The sequence below is a fragment of the Oxyura jamaicensis genome, chromosome 12 (assembly GCF_011077185.1).
Source record: "Oxyura jamaicensis isolate SHBP4307 breed ruddy duck chromosome 12, BPBGC_Ojam_1.0, whole genome shotgun sequence".
Classification (NCBI taxonomy): Eukaryota; Metazoa; Chordata; class Aves; order Anseriformes; family Anatidae; genus Oxyura; species Oxyura jamaicensis.
This window is the reverse complement of record NC_048904.1, coordinates 14,652,084-14,673,116: the sequence shown is the minus strand read 5'-3', so window position 1 is coordinate 14,673,116 and position 21,033 is coordinate 14,652,084. Positions and strand designations below refer to the sequence as shown.

General features: G+C 45.6%; 2 protein-coding genes across 3 annotated transcripts in view; both read right to left on the bottom strand.

The window, feature by feature from the left end:
- Positions 1-2,579: 2,579 nt before the first annotated feature.
- Positions 2,580-5,223, bottom strand: SNTN (sentan, cilia apical structure protein). The gene is made up of 4 exons (XM_035337345.1): positions 4,999-5,223; positions 4,457-4,491; positions 3,681-3,820; positions 2,580-2,881 (listed from the first exon to the last, which is right to left on the bottom strand). Exons 1-4 carry the CDS (start codon positions 5,097-5,099, stop codon positions 2,723-2,725), a joined length of 435 nt encoding a protein of 144 aa, XP_035193236.1. The 5' UTR covers positions 5,100-5,223; the 3' UTR covers positions 2,580-2,722.
- Positions 5,224-10,357: 5,134 nt separating this feature from the next.
- The window catches only part of SYNPR (synaptoporin), a 37,008-nt gene continuing 26,332 nt past the window's right edge, over positions 10,358-21,033 (bottom strand). For both annotated transcript variants that reach the window (XM_035337342.1, XM_035337343.1), the window contains exons 3-5: positions 20,301-20,499; positions 13,125-13,316; positions 10,358-12,342 (exon numbers count right to left, since the gene is read on the bottom strand). In XM_035337342.1, coding sequence (XP_035193233.1) covers positions 12,076-12,342; positions 13,125-13,316; positions 20,301-20,499 — 658 coding nt within the window. In that variant the 3' untranslated portion in view covers positions 10,358-12,075. The remainder of the gene's footprint in view (positions 12,343-13,124; positions 13,317-20,300; positions 20,500-21,033) is intronic.

Sequence of the window (21,033 nt, the reverse complement as noted above, 5' to 3'; positions counted from 1 at the left end):
TACAACCCAGACAAGCTTTATTTTACATAAAAAAGGTAACACAGCACTTTGAGGGGAGAAGAGACAGAGCAACATGTCCCTCAGCAGGCAAGGTTTCAGGCCCCAGACAGAAGGCCTTACTGAAGGTGCAATAACAGCAAGCCAGCTGGGGAATGTCTTTCTCTTTCCTGAAAGATTTATGCAGATTTGTGGGCACAGTGCGTGTGGCCTCAGGGTCCTGGCAGAAAGCTCTCCATGCAACACTCTGCTGTGCTTCACCCCCCAAAGTTCAGCGGGCTGGGGTGTGAGAGCTCCCCTGCAACCTTCCAAGTCCAGCAGGCTGTGGAGCTAAGTCTCATGAAGACTGAAGTATGAAGCAAGTCTCTTGGGGAGAAGCAGTAGCTGTAGGTGTGCTCATCAGAGTACGAGAACGAACCTACATCTCTGAGACAATAGTTGGAAACAGAAGCTGAAGATCTGAGGCTGAAACTTTCAGCCCAGCTCTCCTGACCCCCACTGCTCCTCTGGCAGTCATCTGAAAGCTCACAGACCTGCAGAGATGACTCAGACTTCTCCAGACAGAACTAGAGACACAGATCTGAGGCCTGCAGAGCCTACCTGAGCAGTACAGCTGTGGAAATCCCAGCCCAGGCCCACAGAGGTCAGGTTTTGACTAGCTGCTCTTCACACTGCCTTCACTTCCAGGAGCGGGATCAGGTATTGATACGATGTTCACACTTGCAGAAGAGTCTGTAGTTTTCATCAATTTAGCTGCCTGCTCGACTCCTGAGCACTTGCGTGGACTCTGCTATGAGAAATCAATGATGAACTCCTATCGCTTCCAATAGGAGCGAGCTAGGAACAAAATAAAGCACAACAGTAGCCTTTTAAGCAAGCTTTTAGCCAGCTCCCCAAGGATGAAGGCAGACATGCTGTCTATGCCAGATCAGCTTCAAAGCCGTCAGCTGAGAGTGCTCGGGGCAGCCACAAATAGTCTGAGCTAATAAAAGAGCACCTTCCACAGCTGAGTGGCAAACTTCTGCCTACGCCTACCTGTAAGAAGATGCTGAGGCTCTTCCAAGTGCATCCCCCTGCTTTTGAGCATCAGGCAGGACTGTGAAGGGCAAGTGCAGATCTTGCACACCCCATCCCCATTCTTCAGAAGCTCTTCCAGCCAGGCAGGAGTGGGAAGCCCAGTGTGGACTGGCACCCGGTTCCAGCTCTGCTACATGCACCCAGCACGCACTGGTTTCTCTGCACCTCTGGTTCTTTCCCTACCATTCCAGTATCTTTGCTGCTGAGGAATTACTTCTTACTCTGGATTTTTGCTGTGCTGTGCACAATAGGCTTTTGATGGAAGCCAGGCACTCTGGATGCTAGTGCACAACAGGGACTGCATTAGAATACGAAGGGTTTGCACATGGCGAGGTGACAGAGTGAATTGATCTGACAAAAGGCTCTGAAGTCATTAATTCAAGTCACGCAAGATTAAGAAATGTTTCAGCAATAACAGAAACTGTGTTAGGACCTTAGCGATTTCAAAGAACACTTTCTTAATTGGCTTCACAATATTGTTCCTTTTGCCTTTTTTGTTGTAACAGAGGGATATTAATAAATTCATGTTTTCAAAGTCATCAGTAGCTCTCAAACAAGCTTTTCAGGGCTATGCCATATTTTCTTTACTTTGGTAGTGGGTTTTCATGCCAAGGAGTTAAATCTGGTTACTCAGCTGATGTTAATTTCCCTCTTGTAGCACCAAAGGTTTTCATCCCATCCTGTTTTATATATATTTATATGTACCAAAGCTAAATCACTGTCACCTTTTCAACCAAGAGAGAGGAGAAAAGGAAAGGGGTTGAACTGTTTTGCTTATTCACCCAGAGGGCTGCTAAATTCTTACCGAGGATGCTCTGTTACCAGGGTGTGAGAACGCTTTTTGTGCCCCAGAGGACTATTACAGTGGGCTAAAAGCAGGCTGTGAGCCAGGACCTTATAGGAAAAAATCAAAACAAACATGAGGATGGTGAGCATTTAGCACCGAGGCCCTGGCCCTAACCAAGCAGGGTGGTGGATCCCACCCAGTTCCAACACCTGCACTTCATCAGCTGCCCTTTTCCTACCTCCCCTAGTCCTGACCATCCCTGAGCTTATCTGCCTTCTCTTCACATTTTCAGGAAATAACGTGCTCAGCTGACTGACATCTTCAACTAAGTCACCCCTCTGGCCACACGAGCACGCCCCTGCCAAAGGTGCATTGCAAAGGTTGGACTTGGAAATTCCTTCCGCAGAGATCTCTCACTGAACGGGCCAGCTGGAGGAGGAAACAAAAATAAATAAATAAAGCTCTATCCAGAAGGCTTAGTGGCAGGCAGAAAAGCACACAGACTAAACTCAATTCTTACTGAAGGCTGCAGCAGATTGCCCCACGGGTGGCGGTGGCAAACCCACCAGGGGTGCTGCTCCACGGACCTCCCTGGGGGCTGCAGGGCAAGAGCCAGCCCTGGGCTCAGCCCCCTGGGACAGACACAAAGCCCTCTGCCCTGTTTCACAGCTGTTCCTGCCAGGACACTGCCCACAGGCGCTTTCCCTGCACAGAAGCAAGGTCAGGAGGGTTTGGACAAGACTTTATTCCATATGAAAGGGGACAGCAGAGGGGATTCAGGCACTCGGTGTTATCTCTGCGCGTGTTTCTCTCCCGCTTTCCTTGTAAAGTGCAAAGCTATTTCTTCCTTTAAAGCACCGGTCATTTGGTGGTTTTCATGTTTTTGATCTCCTGCAGCAGGTCAGACATTAGAGTGAGACTGACCAGCAAGATCATGAAATCTTCAAAGTCAATTTTGTTCTCTGTCTCCTCATCCAGAGAAGAGATTACTTCCTGGTATTTTGGTTTGTTTTCTTGGCCCTATGGAGAATTTTAAATGAGAGAAAAAAAAAAAAAAAAAAAGGCATTAAGTTCCTTTTATATTGTATCATCTGTAAAGAAAAAAAAAAAAGTAAGCATAACTTTTCGTTTCCTATCTTCCTATTCAGGATTTTATGTTCACATGCATATTAGTTTTGTTAAAGCTATCCCAAGAAACTCAAACAGAAATATTATTGTAATCAAACAGGAAAACAACCAGTCCCCAAAGTTTCCTGGATGCATCTTTGAGAAGATCCCTAATCACGACTGAAAATCTGGCAGTGATGAGTGCAGCTGGTAATTGCAGCATTCCTACCACTTGATAAAACTCCTGTTCTTTTTGGTTTAGAAAAGGAGAAAAAAAAATGCAAGAAGTTTGCAGCCACCAGTACTTATGTACTGGTTTCCCACCACAGCTGGCTGCTGGTTTTACTGGAGGGTGGGCTATGGATGGCGAGGTGCTCATGGCTCCGTAGCATGGGGTCACCGCTCTGGCAAACTCCCAAATCCCTAATTAAATGCAATGGGTTTCTCACCCCGTAAACACACAAATACTTGGCATTATACCCCTTTTTGTTTGTTTGTTTGTAATTGCTCTACTTTATCAGCAACAATACAAGCAGGCACAACAGTGGTTTACTGCTGATGCTCCTCCTTTAGCCCCACACCAGACACAGGCTCAGCACAAAGCAACAAATTCACCCAAGGGGTTTTTACCAAGCCACCAGCACTTCACCTAGGATCACCCCGTGGATGGATGTGCACACAGCCCGAGATGTCCCCTCGCCCAAACTCTCACCTGTATGAAACTCACGAACTGGGTCTGCAGCAGGTTTTTGGTTTCAGCTTTGCTGAGTTTGCCCTCGGGGTCAGCAGCGTTGTTATACACCAGCGCAGCAGTAGCAACAGCTTTTTCAAGGTCTGAGCCTTTTTCTAGAGCTAGGGGGAAAAGTGTTGCCAGCCTATCAGAAAAAGCAGCGTTTGAGGTATAATTGAAAGGAATGTGTCAGAAACATCCTGAGTGGGTGGAAATCAGTGTAGTTCCGTTAAAGTTAATAAGCCTGAAACTGTTTGCACCCACAGAGGACCTGGCCTAGATTTTATTTGGAGTGGGCCAGCAACACACCTTCTGTCCCGTGGAAACACACCTGAAGGCAGGTTTCACATGGCCAGGGTGGGCACCAGCAGGGATGGAGGGTTGTGGGTGAGACCTGCCCAGCTGTCCCCTTCTGGGGACCTGCTGTGCCATGGGGACAGGCTGCTCCGGACACCTCTTGGGTGTGCGGGGACTCCCAGGGCCCTCCAGCAGGGGAAATGCGGCCCAACAGATGTGTCCATGTCTGAGTATCAGCAACAGAGCTGCACACTAGCATTGCCATGTATTCAGGATTCTGGCATTTGGCTGGGTTTATCCCCTCACTCCTAAACCACATCCTAAAGACCATGTGTTCCCAGCCTGCAGTTCCCAGCGGGTACCAGATGTGGTTTGGGCTGTGATTTTAAGGGAAAGGCAAGCAGAAGAGGAGAGGTGGATGAATGCTGGGGCATCCAAAGGGGGGTGAAGGGTCCCCTTACCTTTTATTGATGCCAGCTGCTTGGCTATAGGTATGCTGGTAGGCAGAGAGAAAGGAGATACAGTTATCACCTGGTGAACTGAGCAAGCATTTAGTTTCTCCATAATAAGCTTTCTCACGTTTATTTTATTTAATCCCCCAGAAACCCAGGGCTTCCCAAAGGAGACTGTCTTTCCTTGGCAGCAGGAAGATCAACATCCCTCACAAGCGGCATGCACCATCACACAGCTCCCAGTTCTTAACCTAAGCAAGTAGCCTGGAGTTTTTATTAAAGATGGTAATTAAATAACTTCATCAGTGGAGAGAGGCACTGCAGCCTGCGGTAAGTCTCTTCCTGGAGCACTTTCATGTTCTGAAGAAGTTCCTTGGTTTTGAGCCCGTCCCCAGGGAAGCACAGAGGGCTTTGCCATCCCCTGCCCAGGGGTGCTCCCACTTGGGAGCAGACACTGACAATAAATATAACATTTTGACAGATAAATAGATCCAGATAAAGCCTTTCATGAACAAATCACCAGAGATGCAAAGAGCAGAGCAGTCACTTACCGCTTGGGCATCCCTGCTGCGGCTGGAGGGCTCTTCTGGGGGGAAGCAGGATTGACGGAGTAGTGCTTTGTGCTGGGGACGCTGGCCTTGCAGCCACACATCGCGAAGGCAGGCTGTTTGTGATCTCTAAGCAACTGGAGTAACAGCAAACAGGTGCATTCAGGCTCTGCCCTGTGCAAGCAGCCTGCCTGCAGCCATGCCCCATCAATAATGTAAGTGCTACCTGCTGGTCACGGGACCAGCAAATACGTGGGTCTCAACGGCCTCTGTGACTTTGGCAAGTAGAGTTGCGCTTTATTTTCTGGGAGAACTTAACAGAAACCAGACTCAGATGGGGCCCGAATCCCCTTAGATCTGTGGGGATGTAAAATTGCACCAGGACTAACTCAGCCACCGAAGCCATTCAGCAGTACCCATTATCGTGTTAATCAGAAGCCTTCCTGCTGTGGGATAAACTAACTTGCCCCAAGCTATAAAGAGAGCTGCTCCTGTAGACAGTCGGAAACCAGGTGTCTCCCAAATCCTGACCCAGCATCATCCTAGGAGAGCACACTCCTGCCACGACATTCACTCCCCCAGCGCAGCACAAAGAGCTCTGCTGGTGCCCCAGCTCCTAGCACAGCAGCACCCAGCACCGTGCCTTGGCTTCAGTTTTTACCCGAGCAGACACTGCCTGCCTCCAAAAGCAGCACCGAGCCATCTGGCAGAGCAGCCGCGCAGTGGAGGAACTGGAAGGGCTCTGATGAACTTTGTTATTTATTGGCATGGATATCGCTACCAGAAGACACACAGCTCGTCATGCCGCCCGTCTCTGGGCACGTTCTTGCCGCGCATCCTTTGTCAAGAGGTGTCCAGACAGGGTGATGGTGACCTAAAGGACTGAGCAGCTATTTTCATCCTGGGGGGTCTGTCAAAAGGTGCTGACTTCAGCTACCTCGTCCAGCACATCCTTCCTGGGGAAAGGATATAACACGATGTCAAAACTTCCCCGAATGAGACTTTATGTAACAGGACACGCAAAGGAGACTGCAACAGATGGCCTAGAGAATTAAAATGTTTTCCTCGTTTAGTAGAAGCTAAATTACTGAAGGCTAATGAATAAGGATGTTCACCACCTTACTGTTCCTGGATTTTAATTATCTTAAAAAGCATGGGAAAAGAGAACCTTTAATTTTCCATCTAAGAGTGTCATTACTCAAACAATTCAGAGCCTTTTTCTGAGAGGTTTAAGCTGTCTTAGATCTCTAGTGCGTTCTTTAGGACTGGCTCATGAATAAAACAGAGCCTATAATTGCAATGACGCAGCCAAAACACATATAATCAATGCTCATTATCCCATCAATTAACACACTAAAATTAAACAAGAATTCAGGCTTAGTAATCTGCCATAAGCTCTTTTTTTTTTAAAAAAAAAAAGTCTTGATATCACGTTGAAGTGATAATTCCCTTTTACATCTGTTGAACCATACAAGAAAAAGCCTTACACCCTGGTTAATCCACAGAATGGTGGTGTCTGGTCTCAGCATCCGAGGTAAAAACGAGAGTGAGGAACAGCCCCCGTCGTGTGTTTATCACCTACAAGCAGTGCTGGGAGCTGCCGAGCAGAGCCAGCTCCCCTGGTTTTGAGCTCTTTCCATCGCAGATCAGATTTCTGTTCATTTTAATTTTTTTTTTTTTTAAATTTAACTGGCTTTTGGGAGCCTGTTCTCCAGAGCAGGTGATTTCCTTTGCTGGGGCATTAGCAAGCCCAGGCAAGCCCGGGAAACTTTATCTCTCTAGGATGTATTAATTAGTGTACACAGGAGTGTTAGTGCATTACAGACACAGGGTAGCACAAGGATAACCCTTGCTATTGCAAGCGTTGATCAGCTTTGAAAACAGCAAGATTTTGGCTGTGTGTTGGTGCAGTATTCTGGTCAGCAAGGTGCGAGGGAGCAGGGCCATCTGTTCTGTATCTATTTTCATACATTCTATTTATGTTTGAGATATCCAGGTGCTTCTATCAGGCAACTTTTAGCACATTTCACACATTAACAGTATTGTCTGCACAAAATATGCAACCTGATGCTTACGACTACACAATCTTTACATGCAGTTCAGTTCAGATTTTGCAAGCGCTGCAAAAAGCCTCTGCCTCCCCTTCCTTTTTGGTACTTTCCCAGAGTTTTCCCATCTCTTCAAAGAACTTCCTGCCATTCAGGACGACTTATGTTGCAATACACTTGTGTGCACGGAGTCCCGGCTCCCTTAGTGATGCCCCTACAACAGCAGCCAGAGGCAGGTGTGAGCTTGCCCGTGCTGGGCAGGGGCGGTGGCACAAGGGAGTGCCTAAAGCTGCAGATGCTCTCGTGCCATCTTCCAGCCAGCCTTCATTTCTGCAGCAAACTCCCACGAGCTGCAGGAGAAGCGTTGCTAACTTGCACCCAGGGTGCTAACAGCCTGATTTCTTTGTGACCAGAACTTGGTCATTTTGATCTTACCTGATGTTAATTTTTTCCCCCAAAGGGTGAGGAGTGGGAAGCCCCCACGCGATGCCCCCGGGTCTGACTGTTCAGGCTGAGCCAGGACCTCCTGGTGCTCCGTGGGCTCAATCCCAGCACCGTGGTGGCTGTGGGACCACGGCAGCCTGCTGTCCCCCTGCACTGCAGCCTGCTTTGGGGACATTTCCAGGTGAAGCCTTCACCTAGAGACAGGGACGCTTTGTCTATAGAGGGAAACAAAAAGGCAGCTCAACAGAAGGAGGGTAAAGCTGACACCAGCCTCCTGCTGAGGCTTCCTGATTGCCTTTATTGAGCTCACATGCTGCTAAGCATCCAGAAGAAAACAAAGCCCGAGCCTGCAAAACCTGAGTCTAGGAGTGACCAAGGAGAGGTCCCCATCCCCATCTGGGAGGCATGGACACCTCAGCCCATCTGCCCACCATGCGCAGGAGATGGCTGCGTGTGGCGCTCAGCCTGGGGTTGAGCTCTGGGGTCACAAACAAATAAAATGTTAATGAATCCCACTGCTGAGGCAGAGCAGGTAAAATGCCATTTAAGAAAAGCTATTAGAAGCAGGCTGTCTGCAGGGAAACATCGTTTGTCATCGTACGCCCAGGCACTTTTCAGACGTGGCACATAGCACAGGCCAAAATCTGCTCATGCCTCCCATGGGGCTGCCAGGGAGCTCAGTGGCCGCAGGGGTCCCTGGCACACAGACACCCAGCTCCCTCACTGCCTTTGAAGAGCTAACGTAGAAACAATATAAGGCACGATCACAACAGTTTTGGTATGACATTCATTTTCAGTGTGAAGCCTGAAAATATTATTACTAAATAATCTTCCCTCTGAGACACATTTTACTAAAGGAAGATTAAGCTTTAAAAAGGCAGCTATACTCATTAAAAATGGAAAATCTTATTAAAGAAAGACAACAATAAAAATGTAAGAAAAAAAAACTGGTTGCTAAATGTGACAAAAGGGATGCTCCCCCTGCTCAACTACTAAAATTTTATAGCAAAATGCTAGCAAAATCCAAATCTTCGCACTAAGGATGTATTCATTGATAGATGATGGAATGCCAGATATTAATATTGAAATGCAGATTATTGCTGCTCTTAGAAAATTCCAGGAGGAGAAGCTCTTGGGTTTAGTAGCAAGAGGGAATAGAAAGTAATCCTGGAAAAGAATAGCTAAGCCAAGGAGAGCATAAGCTAAGTAGCCCATCCATTCACATACATGCAGATTTTGATCTGCAAAAAGGGAGTAAAGTAGGCAGCAGAGGCAGCTGGTACCCAAAGTCACACTCCCTGCTCTCTCCAGCCCCTCTCCTCATCCCACAGAGGGGATAAGGCTGCAGCTCTGCAACATCCTTCCCTCCCAAATCAAGAGCAATGGGGAAATCCCGAGACAACACGTGAGCATACCTCTTGCTTGGCTGGGAGGCACACGGAGAGAAAGTCATGTGCTCCCACCTCCCTGTCGTGCTCACAGAAGTACCTGCCTCTCCTCCTCAGTGCTACACTTGATAACGCAAATATGCTCCCATCCAGGCTAACTGAGAAATGGGCTATAAAGAAAAGCACATGGGAAAACAGGAGGGGCAGCACAGAAGCTCAACTAACATATATATATATATATATATATATATATATATGTATATATATATATATTTTCCCAGGCTGACCTAGTTATTTAACTAACTGGCAGAGATACTCACTAATGATGGAGAAGAAAAGCAATCAGTCTGCCAGCAGCAGTTTCACAGAGGATGCTAGAGTTTACCCAGCTATTTGTCTTAAAACCAGGATACCTCAAATAAAGTCTTTGCTGTCTTGCTGCTTGACATTCTGCTGTACAGTCACTATTCCCAGTTCAAATAAACTTCCAATTCCTCAGCGATTGCCAAAGGATGTGATAAGACTTGAATCCAGATGAACAGAGGAAGCATTCAGAAACATTTTCTTGTGTAACACAGACAAGTACATGTATCATTTTTGTTTTCACTTGTGCTACTGCCAGAGTATATTAATCTGAGAAGCTGTAGATGAAGAGATTTTCCATCCCTTCTAATTCACAGTGAAGACTCTAGTCCCTGAAGGATTTATCAGACAACCACCAGCTCATCTGTTTTGTGTGGCAGAAAGGCAATAGCGTACCTGTGGCCAACCAGTAAAGCAAAGGACAAGTCCTTCATGAAAACATGTGCCTCTTTTACTGCTTTTGTCAACTACAGCACTAGCTCTGCCCTTCATGCGTCAATCTTTGCTTAGATTAGGAGTTACACAATTAATACACAAAATAAGTCTACGTCTCACTTCCACTAGGAACAAACCTCAGCAAAACTCAAGTTCCTGACACTCAGCATAGAAAAGTTTGGAAATGGGACCCTGATCACCTAGGTGGAAAAGTTGATGAAGACAAATTTGGATCACACAAAAAATGTACTTTTCTACCTCTAAGAGAGAGGCTCTAAGTACACAATTTACAATATTCCCAATCAACTAATACAAAGTGGATTAAAAAAAAAAAAAGCGATATGAGGGGAAGTAGGATGACACGTGAAGAGCTTACAGCCCATTCCCATCCCTCCCCACAAGCACAGATTTCAATTTCTTTTTGCTTGCCTATATTTAACTTTTTTTCCCCAAACTTAAAAATGAAGGAGCAAAAGAACAGAAAGCCAAAATACAATTTTTCACTGACCCAGAAAATTGGATTTTGATCCCATTTGGAATACAAGAACATTTAGTTATTCAAGTTTGTCTTTTCTTCAGGTTGAGAAATGGCTTTTCCAGCAATCCACAGAACTGGTGTAGTTAGCACAGCACAGGGCTAGTCCTACTGACAGATGGAAAGAGAGGCATAGAGGTGGGCAGATATTAAATTGCACAGTTTAATCTTTGTTCAAACTTGTGATAGTGACCTTTAATGACAAGTATCTGTAGAAGTGTTGCACTCCACTGAACATTAAAACAAACCTCATAAAGGTGTTGGAAAACAGTGAGAATATGACCAATAAGGTCCAGCACAGAGATAATATTCTATCCATCTTTTTAGCTATTTTGCAGTGACATTTTAATATTATCATACTCTGAAAACGTGCATTGTATGCAATAACTTTATTAGGGTCAAATAGATATCACAATATAGATTCATCCACCGAGTAGCCATAAACTGGTTACAACAATCATAGAAGAAACTAAGCTGTTTTAAGCTAATATGCTTTCAACATTACAGCTCATACAATAAGATTATATACTGATACACTTTTATTTAGAAATGCAGATGATCAGTTTGGATTAGTATATTGTGCTTCAGGCTTTAATTTCTGTCAATGCGTCCCATATGCCGTAGTGAGGAAGGGATGAATTTTCCAGGGAAAAATCCAAACAGGCTACGAACCTGGCTCTGGCTATTTTAGGGTGAGTTCCTCTGAACTTGGGATATTTGGTCAATCCAGTTACATTCTCCAGTAGCACCAAGCTAGCGCTCAAAGCAGCAACAGAACAGAGGGATATCTAACAATCTCTGAACAGCACAGATAGACTGTCTTACAAGAAGAGGGTAGAGAGGAATATTTATGCTTTGTGAGGTCACAACAGTACACGCATTTTTCATGTTTTGCTGTACTGAGCAACAGGGCATCTTCAGGTGGTTTTTTATACTGATATCTGCACCTCTTTTATTTAGTTAAATAAATACCTTTGTAAACATATAACACAGTTACTTGGTCCTTATTCTCCACAGCTCACATTAAAAGATTCACAAAACATCCATAGAAATAGTGATTTATAGAATGAATACTTAGCTCAGTTAAATGGAATAAACATTGGCTAGGTACCATATATACTACTGAATGCCATTTCAAGGAAAAACATTTTTGTTACAAAGCATTCAGAACTTGGGTAAGCCATATATTCAACTCTGCAAAATATATAAAAGATGCATACTTCTTTTAAACGGACATTTAACAAAGTGTAGTGGCAGAAGTTGAGAAGTTCCATTTTCACAGTCCATACATTTGGTAGTATGAAACTGCTTATCCATGCACTAAATTACAGATGACACGGTTAATTGAAATAATAGTAAAATCTTATGAAACGGAAGATATAATCAAAACAAATGCTCTGAAGAGTCACAGACAGGCAGTTTTGAAAATGTTACATGCATGGATATACAGAATAATCAGTAGAAATAACAGTAAAACACTTCTGTTTGTCACCAAAATGCAGAAGGAAATTCAGTTATATTATGCATATTAAATACTACGGACTTGAGGCTACAAAATGCTTCTACCATCTCAACACATACAAAACTACCATAAAGTTATCTCTACAGAACATACTACAGCACAGACTCCAGGTCATCACCTGCAATGTGCACATCCTGACATTAGTCAGGGGCTAAAAATGCCAGCCCCAGCCACGGGCCACCTCCCATCCACCTCAGAAGGTAGGGCAAGATCTTCGATTGACATTGAACACTGCGTTGTAGTATTAATTTGTGTGAAACCCTTAAAAACCTGGTGCCACTGAAACTCAAGACCTGTTAAACGCTCTGTGTGTGAGGGATGTAAGAGCTTGTGCTGCGTGAAACCTTAGATTTGATTAGCAAAGGAGGTTGGCCCACTCTGCCCGTAGCTCTGGGGCTGGCCGTAGTCACCCACCTGCCCGTAGGAGCCCGGCTGGTTGTAGCCCCCGGCCGGCCCGTAGCTGTCTTGGTTGTAGCCACCCTGGTTGTAGCTGCTGGACTGCTTCTCCATGGTGTCCGGAGGGTGCCGCTGGCCCGAGGAATGCCAGCCCGTCTCCTTAAACACAAACCAAATGTTGCCTGCCCACAGGATAAAGTTCAAGAATCCAAAGACCTGGATGGAGAGAAAAGGAGCTCATCATCCCACAGCCATGGTGCCACCGCCCAGCATGATGGTTGGGACCCTGAGTGGTCCTTGGAGAAGTCAGGGCTGCTCCCAGTCAGTCCTTCTTCCCAAATCTGCCAGAAAGGATCCTCAGCTGTGGAGCAAACACCTAAATTCACCTCCCTTAGCTCTAGCTCGCTAGGTTAAGTGCATTTCCTCTGCTGTTTTAGAACAAGGTTGGGATTTTCGGCCACTTTTTTGTTGTTTGAGAACATAATTTAGCTTAAAGAAACATTGGAAAGTTAAAATGGGAAGAAAATATTTTTAAAAGAGAGAAATTAATTGCTCAGCTGGCCTGAAATAATTTATTTTGCTCTTTAAACATTTTCTAAGCACTGAAATGACATTTAAACACGCCATTTAAACATGAAGACTGATTTATATTGCTCTTTTTGAGGGTTTTTAAAGGAATCTATCAGGCACAAAACTATTCCTTCCTTAATGAAAGCACAGACCGCTTTTCCAAAGTGTTGAAGATGGGTGGCTTACAAGCAAGCTGCCTGACAGACATGCTAGGAAAGGCACGTTGCTTCCCCCAAGCTCCTGCCCTTCACTCCTGTCCCACTGCTCCTGCTCTGAGTCAGGCTCTACCTTTCTCCACAGCAAGCTTCTACCTCCAGTGAAGACATTTCAGCTAATGGGTTTCCATCACCTAATTTAGGCCAACACACGGGTGGAAAAGATGAAAATACATTTGCAAGGTAATGGTGAAAATAATCAAATTCACTTACAACCGAAGTGTTCAGGCTCGACATAACGGGACTGCGAACAGGCAAGCATTTGTTGGACTGCTGTTTGCAGGCTGACATCAGTAATAGCACCTCGTCTGGGTCGGTCGCAATCTTTACATCTGACAGTCCTTTAGCCCAAGCAGATGAACCCACTAGCCACAAGAATGAGAAGACCACTGTCACAATGAAATCCTAAAAGACAAATCAGTTGGGAGCATTATACTGGGGTGTCCATTGAGAAGAAAAATAATTTATAAAATCACTAGAAAACTGAAAGCTTGCATCAGAGGAGAGAGAAATAAATAAATAAGAGCTGGTTATTTTGCAACAGGTTGTGATTATTTTCGTCACCTACAGCACTAATTTTCAGAAGCTCTGGACGTGCCCTGTGGCTGCCATCAACATCTCCAGCCAGAGGGCAGATCCTTACAAGCATGTGGATGGTATGCAGGGTGCTGAGCTGCCTTGGAAATCTGGCTGCTTGGGATGTCTGGCGCAATTTAAAAATTCAGATGCCCAGGAAGGAGCTGGGCCCTCCTGAGTGCTGTGGGTTTCCAATGGGAAGCGCTTCCATCAGCAGCAGCATCTGAGGCAGAACCTGGAACTGGCTAATCCTCAGCTACCAGATGAGGAGATTTCTCACAAGCTACAGGTAAGGCCAAATGTCCCTGTTGCATGAACTGTGCAGCCGCTAATTATGACGAGCAAACAAACAAACAGAAAGCCTTGCCAAGCACAGAGACTGCTCAGCTCCTCTGTCCCGGCAGCGCTTTTGCTCCTAATCCCCATCGATGAGAGAAAAGGGGAGAAGGTGCGGCGGTGCCTCCAGGCTGCAGTGACTCCCGGCAGCTCTGCTCTGAACCACTCTGCTCACTTTTCCCTCGAAAGGCTCTCAGGAGCACGCACAGGCATAAACTTCTCCTTGTCTTGGCCAGAACAAGTGGCCAAGTGACACTGTTGCTGTGTGGGTTTGGGGGGAGAAGGGGGAGGAGGTGTGATTTTTCAAGCTTTCTTGTGTCTTGCTAAAACAGAAGAGCCTTTCTGCTGTCATCTCTCATCCCATCTGTCAGCCCACAGCAGATGGTGGAGGTGCCAAAGTCTAACATACCGCTGACTGCATTGCTGCGGCTTGATACCCCAGCTCCCCTGGGGGCTGCTTCCCCTTTCCCGCTACAAAGTAAAGGTGTGCGAGAAGGGAGGAGAAAACGGTTATTAAGAACATGGCGTTGAGGGTCTGTATCCAAAGAAATAAGGGATCCCTGAGAAAAATCAGTCTCCTTTTCTACGGACACCCTGACATTTGGGGATTGGCTCTCCGTGGCACGAAGCGTGGACGCGAGCCTCTGCGATGGGAGGGGCAGCAGCCGATGAACCAGCCACACGAGCGAGTCCTGAACACAGCACTGCTCCGCTCACGCAGATGGGATTAAATTAAGGGTGCTTGGATGCGTCCCAAAGGATACATCCTTTTTTATACAGTGCCACAACTTATTCTCTGCAGGTCTGCGTCTGCCACAGCGCTTTGAGTTCCTCTGACCTCCCTTGGTGCTGCCCAAACGGGCCCCCTGGGAGGGCGGGCTGCGAAGGCCGGGAGCTGACAACTCTCTTAACGCCCAGCAGGACCCGGTGTAGGTAGAGGCACGTCACCCATGGTGTGTTCTCTTCTCGGGGAGATTTCCAGCAAGAGAAATTATTGTATCCCATCGACCCAATAGACTAGGATGCACCAGGGGTCTGGGGAATACTTTTGTTAAACAATAATGAATTCTCTCTCAATGTCACCACGCTGTTTTACTTTGCAAGTGAAATCAAGCTCTGGAATCAGTGCATTAACAATAAAATAAACAACCAGCAGGTAGAAATTCAAGGGAGAGACAAACAGACCAAAACTAATGTAACACAGAAGATGAAATTTGCACAAAAGAGGGAAGTATTAAACTGGGCAAAGCTCTCCAAGCAGGTGCCTACAGCAGAGGGGTTCAGAACCTCTCTCCAGCTCACACTCTGTTAGGCTCCTGGCTGAACCCTTCCTGCTCATAAGCATCACTTGTGAGCTGCTCCAGCACTTCAGGTAGCACATGCTGACATCGGTGCTGCAGTCTGAAGGATTCACATCACTTCAAAAACTGCAGGGACTCGAGCCAGCGTGGTCTTCAGCCACTAACACAAACCTTTCTGCTCCAAGTGGGGCAGGGAGGCTGAAATTTGACAGTCCTTAATGCCCCTTCCAACCCAAACCTTTCCATGATGCTGTGACTGGAGAATTTGCTCCATCTCTTCTGCACTCTGCAAGGAACAAAATATATGACGAGAGCAAACTTGCGTCTTCCTATTTATTTTGAATCTTTGCTAACCTTCAAGCTTTGGCTGGGACTTGAACCTTTCTTGTTTTCAAGTGGGTTTGGATTCCTGGCTGAACATTTTCACAGCTCTGGGTGGAACAGAGTTACAAGATAATGACATGCTGAAAATAAAAGTGAATTTCAAGCTAAGCTGTTCTGTGGCTTAATGTTTATCTGGGGAATTTCTCCTTGGTAATTAAAGCCAGAGTGCCTGCATACTAAAACAAATCTAGCATTTGAATGTTTAATATCCCCATAGCATGTTTCTTTTCTTTTCTTTTCTTTCCCCCTCCTTTGGAACAAAGTAATTTTTGTAGTTGCTGGCTTGAAATGATGCCTACAGATCTCTTTGGTGTGTACTGTGGTATGGTTACTCTATACATCTAATTGTGAAGTTTCTTTTTCAGATCTCAGCTGAGATACTTTGGTCTGCCTACAGGTGCCTTTGGGAAGAAAGCAAAATAGGAACACGTAGGAGAAAGCAGAAAACAAGATTTAAAATATGCAGAATATCCAAGGAGGGAATTTTTAAGCACTTGAAGTATGCACGGCAAAAAAAAATCTTGCTGTCTTACTCACATTGAAACTTCCTATTACCAACTTTGCCAAAAATGCCTAATTGGGACAATTTTATCTATTATGTCTTTTAGAATAGAACTGTGAATGTGCCTTTCCCTCTCATGGTAACCAAAATGTTTCTCTTAGCTATCAACCCCCTGGCTTCTGCCAGATTCACAGCTTTGGGGGCAGCAGTGAGATGTGGATCCAGAACCCCAGCACCTCGCACACCCTCAGCCAGCCAAACCCGCCTGCAGAAGGCACTGCTCCACACAGCAGCAGGTGCCTTTCCCTGCTCTGAGCTGCTCAGCACCTTCAGCAGTCCCCAGGGTGCTGTAAACCACGTCCCTGCCTGCCCTGCTGTCCCTCCCAGCCAGCATGGTACCAGGCAGGACAAACCATTCCAGAGCCTAGCTTTTGCAGTCGCACAGGAACCACCCCACCAACGGGGGGTACGCAAGAGCCCCAGCCTGAGAAATCAGCCAGTGGCTGCAGGTGACAAACACCTTCCTACAATTCAGCTCTTTTTCAGTAGCAAAACATGCTTCATCTTTTCCGATGTCACTCGTGCCTCTCCCCAAGGAGCCCCTGAGCTCACCGGTGAGGTGCACGCTGCTGCACCCTGGGGCAGGGCGGTGGGCACCCCTTGCTCATCATTTGCCCCTTGGTTTGCACAAGGTCCCACCCTGGATTTCCTACAGAACCCAGCTCTGAGCCAGTTACACACTTCTTGCTGCGGTCTGTGGCTCTGGGAGCTCACTGACAGCAGACACGTGGGGCTCTTTGGGAGCCACCAGCGGTTGGAGCAAGGTCACGGAGCTTTGAAAAAGAGATGAGAGAAGTGGGCTGAAACAGCTCTTTGAAATGCAAAGAACTATTCAGGTTATTCACATTTTTCTTGGTTTTGTTGTTGTTGTTTTGTTCTGTATTTAACTAAAAAGGAATCAGTCTTTGTTTTTACAGGTGGCCCTCTATTTTTTGCCTATTTATTTTCTAGAAGGCAGAACAAAGCAGAGGAAATTAAACATGTTTAATCAAAGGCATCTCCAAAGAGAGAATTAGTGGTATAGTTTACTGACTTGGTCCACAACATATGTAAAGAACCAAATGACTTTCTGCTTAATGTGATTATTCACGGGACTCCAGATGCGAAGGATCTCATCTCCTTACCTGTAAGCATCTTTATGCACTGCAATCATGAGATTATCAAATCACTACAAAAATTAAGTATCTCTTTCCAGGGTTACATCAGTCACTTTTTTTGGCTAAATCACTTTATGCTTTTATATCAATTGACTGGGATACTGATCAAGAGATATACATGTACACACGGGTGCATGTGATTTTTCCCTCTGCAACTTTAATTCCAGGTAAACTCTCCTCCTACCTTTTAGGAATTGGTAATCTAAGGTCTTCTCTCAGATTTATTGATCCAGGAGGAAGACACCCAAATTATCTGTCTGTGGAGCCAGCAAGACACGATGAGGGTACACACATTAGCTATTGATGTTGCTCACTGCACAGTGAGTCCTGACAGCCACAGGAGGAGCTAGCGGCTCCTCGTACTGGGAATATTTCCCTGCCATGATGTCTCACTCCTCTCTGAACATTACAATATTTTTCCACAGTTAAAGTGATGCTCAGCTGAGCTCTCAGCACAGGCAGTTGCTCTTCTCTGTATTTGTGAAGAAGGTGAATGCAAAACCTTTGTGACTGAAATTCTCTCCATGCATTTCCTGTGACCAAGCAGCAGTCATTTCATTCTTTACAGTCATATGGTCTGCTTTCAGTCAGGCCTGCTGCGATTTGGGATGCATTGATATTGCTTTACCGCATGTGCAAGGGATTTTTTGATTTTTTTTTATTTATTTTTGCCTCTCTCTACTTCTATCATACTTATTTTTCAAATCCTAAGAAGTTGTGAGGAAGAAAGGCAGCCAGCTCTGAGAGGGTGCAGCCAAAAGGCAGATGCCACCCCAGACTGAGCAGCTACCAAGCCAAGAGGAAGTAGAAGGCTTAAAATGGTAAGAGTTTTAAATACAAAATTGTGATCAGGCTCTGCAGCAGAAGCAAGGGCAGACAAAACCATCTCCAAGCTCATCACTAAGAGACAAAAACCTGGTAGCCTGGCAGCGGTGCCTGACCCACTGATCCGCTCTGCTAAGGAGGGACAAGCGAGGACAACTCTGCCTCCTGCGCCGATGCACTGGGTGACAGCTGGTGCAGCTCCGGTGTGCACAAAGCAACCCAGATCTCTGCAGAGATTGTCTTTGGCAGGAACAATTTCAATCAAATATCTGATTTGTTACAGGTGTTACCTCGTTGGGTGCTTCACTGCAGGGTAGCATCTTTCCAGAGCTGGGAGATGTATTGCCTGCCTCCCTTGCACAACCCTCAGGTAAGCCCTGCAGCCCAGGGAAGCTGGTTTGCACTCTGAGCATCCCTAAACCCTTGAATCCCTTCTGGCTAAAGCTGCTTTCTTTTTCTCTGCCTTAGGCCCTGCATTTTCCTTAAATCTCTACCAAACAGGTCTCACACCTTGTCCCAGGCAGGGGGCAGATTTATGCAAGCACTGCAGTGGGCAGCCTCTGAAGAGACCACTGGGGATGTGATACAGGTGAAAAGGTTTTTTTTTTTTTTTTTTTTTGGTAAACAAAGAGCTGCCAGCACAGAGGAGATGCTGGAGCACATGGGACTCCCCTCCTGGCAGGCGTAACTGGACATAACTCTAAGCCACCGTCCAGTACCTCTTAGCCCAGCTCCTGCCCCAGCAGAAGCTGCTTTTGCTGTAGGGCACAGAAGCATCTTTACATTCAGAACAAATAAGGTCATTTAGGCTTGGTTTAAAGACTGGAAAACTGCAATCAGCGGCTTTGGTAACAGACTCCAGTTAAATTTAACCTGTAGATTCAATTACAATCCATTACACAGAACAAATTAAATCAATGCCACGCTGATGCTGTAGCGGATTGCACCGTGCATCCTGTGAGAAACATGACTGCAGCAGCTGTGTCAGGAAAGTCCTAGACAATGGCAAATGGCAACATCATAAGCTGACATATTAGTGTTATTTATCTTGTTCCTTTTCCTATTATGCAGGATAGCATGGTTGGGCAGGAAAAGAAAAAGAATTATTTTCCACAAGAAAGTTAAAATGGCAGATCTCTGCAACTAATCCCTTGATGAGACAGTTTGAAATGAGATATTACTTGGTACCAACTGAATCAAGCAAAGCAAGGCACTATTTATTTACTGTTTCTAAAGGGACCCCTTCATCTTGCCCAGTTTACCTCTCCTTTTACTGTGATGATTTCCCTTCCTTCCTCCTTAATTCTTCAGGGTGAGATGGAAATTCCCAAAGACTTCCAAAGGAAGAGGCTTCATTCCCTTTAATGCAGATTGAGAATCTTTACTTGTGTATCAATTCATCAGTTTTGAATGATGCAACCTTAAATTACTCACATTTTCTTGCAGCAGGAAAATCTTTTTCTCAAAACTGCTAAGATTACCTTCCCTGAGTTTTATCTTTCACCTGCTGTTACTGGAGCTATTTCCTTTATCAGGTACAGACTTTTGGAGCCAGTGATTTATTTTCCTTTCTATTATGTTTTTCTGATGTTATTTTTTGGTGGCTTTCAGTCATTTGAGAAACAGGTCTCACACAAATGCCTAGTTTCTGGGAGTGTTAAACTTCATATTTTATGAAACAGAGAATCAACTTTTTCCTTAGCTATGTCCTGACTAAAACCTTGCCTTCCATTTGAATTGCTCTCTTTGCACCAGCACTTGAGCTGGTGTTATTTCCTTTCCTTTGGTGTAACCTTATTCTCATGGCCAAGGAGGAGAGCATTCCCTGTAGCAGTGTGATGTGTCCTTAAAACCTGCAGATGCAGGGACCTGGCCAAACTTGATGCAGCCGAGGTTTGGTGCACAAGCAAGACCAAGGGGTCTGTCACAGGTCGTGATGCACTAACAGGTAAGGGACACCTCAAACAAAATAGCTGTCATAGGTTCCACAGCCTTGATTTATAACAAAATGAATACATAGCAGCACTCGCTTCTTGTCATGACCCTTTCAGAATTAGTAAAAAGAAAAATAAAGGCAAAAACAGACACAGGTTGATGGGTGCATATAGTGATAAGTGGAAGGTGAGGAAGCTCCTAAACCAGCATGGAGACAAATGTGCTGGGTGCACATGGTAATTGTGGAAAAGCCACCATGTAATTCTCCAAAGAAAAGTCAATCGGCCGCACCCAGCAGTAATTGCACACTTACAATTAGAGGTCCCCTGTTGTTTTCACGGTACTTGTTCTGGAAGAAGATGTAAACCACGGTGGCAGCCAGCGAGTAGAGGAAGGCGAAGACCGCAATGGTGACAAAGAACTCCGCGGATGAGGAGAAGTCCCCTATCAAGGAGAGCTTTTCTCGGCGCTTCCCTTCACAAGTGGGAGCATCAAAATTCACTTGATGCAACCTGGAAAATATTCCAAAGAGCAGCAGGTGAAGCACAAAAATAGAGAACCATTACCTGAACAAAGATACATTGATATTTGCTGTTTCTCTGTCTCATTCCTGATGCGCATGGATCTCCTGTTTGAATAACTAGCCCTACGAGCAGCCTTATGAGCTGTGCTCTTCAGGGCTGCTTGTACACGTGAGGTTACTTCTAGGTGAGACCAAGAACCTGCACACATGTTTTCATCAGACTTTTAATCAATCTGAGAGAAAAGTTGCTGTTCCAGTGGTTAGGTACAACTCACCTGCTCTGGGGCTTTGCCATGGCAACAACTGAGAAAGGGTGACACGAGAAGTGATTTGAGTCTTGAATTCTTACCACCAAGGAAAAACAGAACAGGTCTTATCCTCTCTATCAGTAACATGGAATACCTACATTTGGAAACTCAAAACTTGTGTAAAACAGCTTAGTGCACAGCTACCTGCAGCTGTTGGGCCGTGGGGCTGAGAGCTGTACGGAGCCCTCTACGCTGAAGGCTTTTAAAGCTGAGCT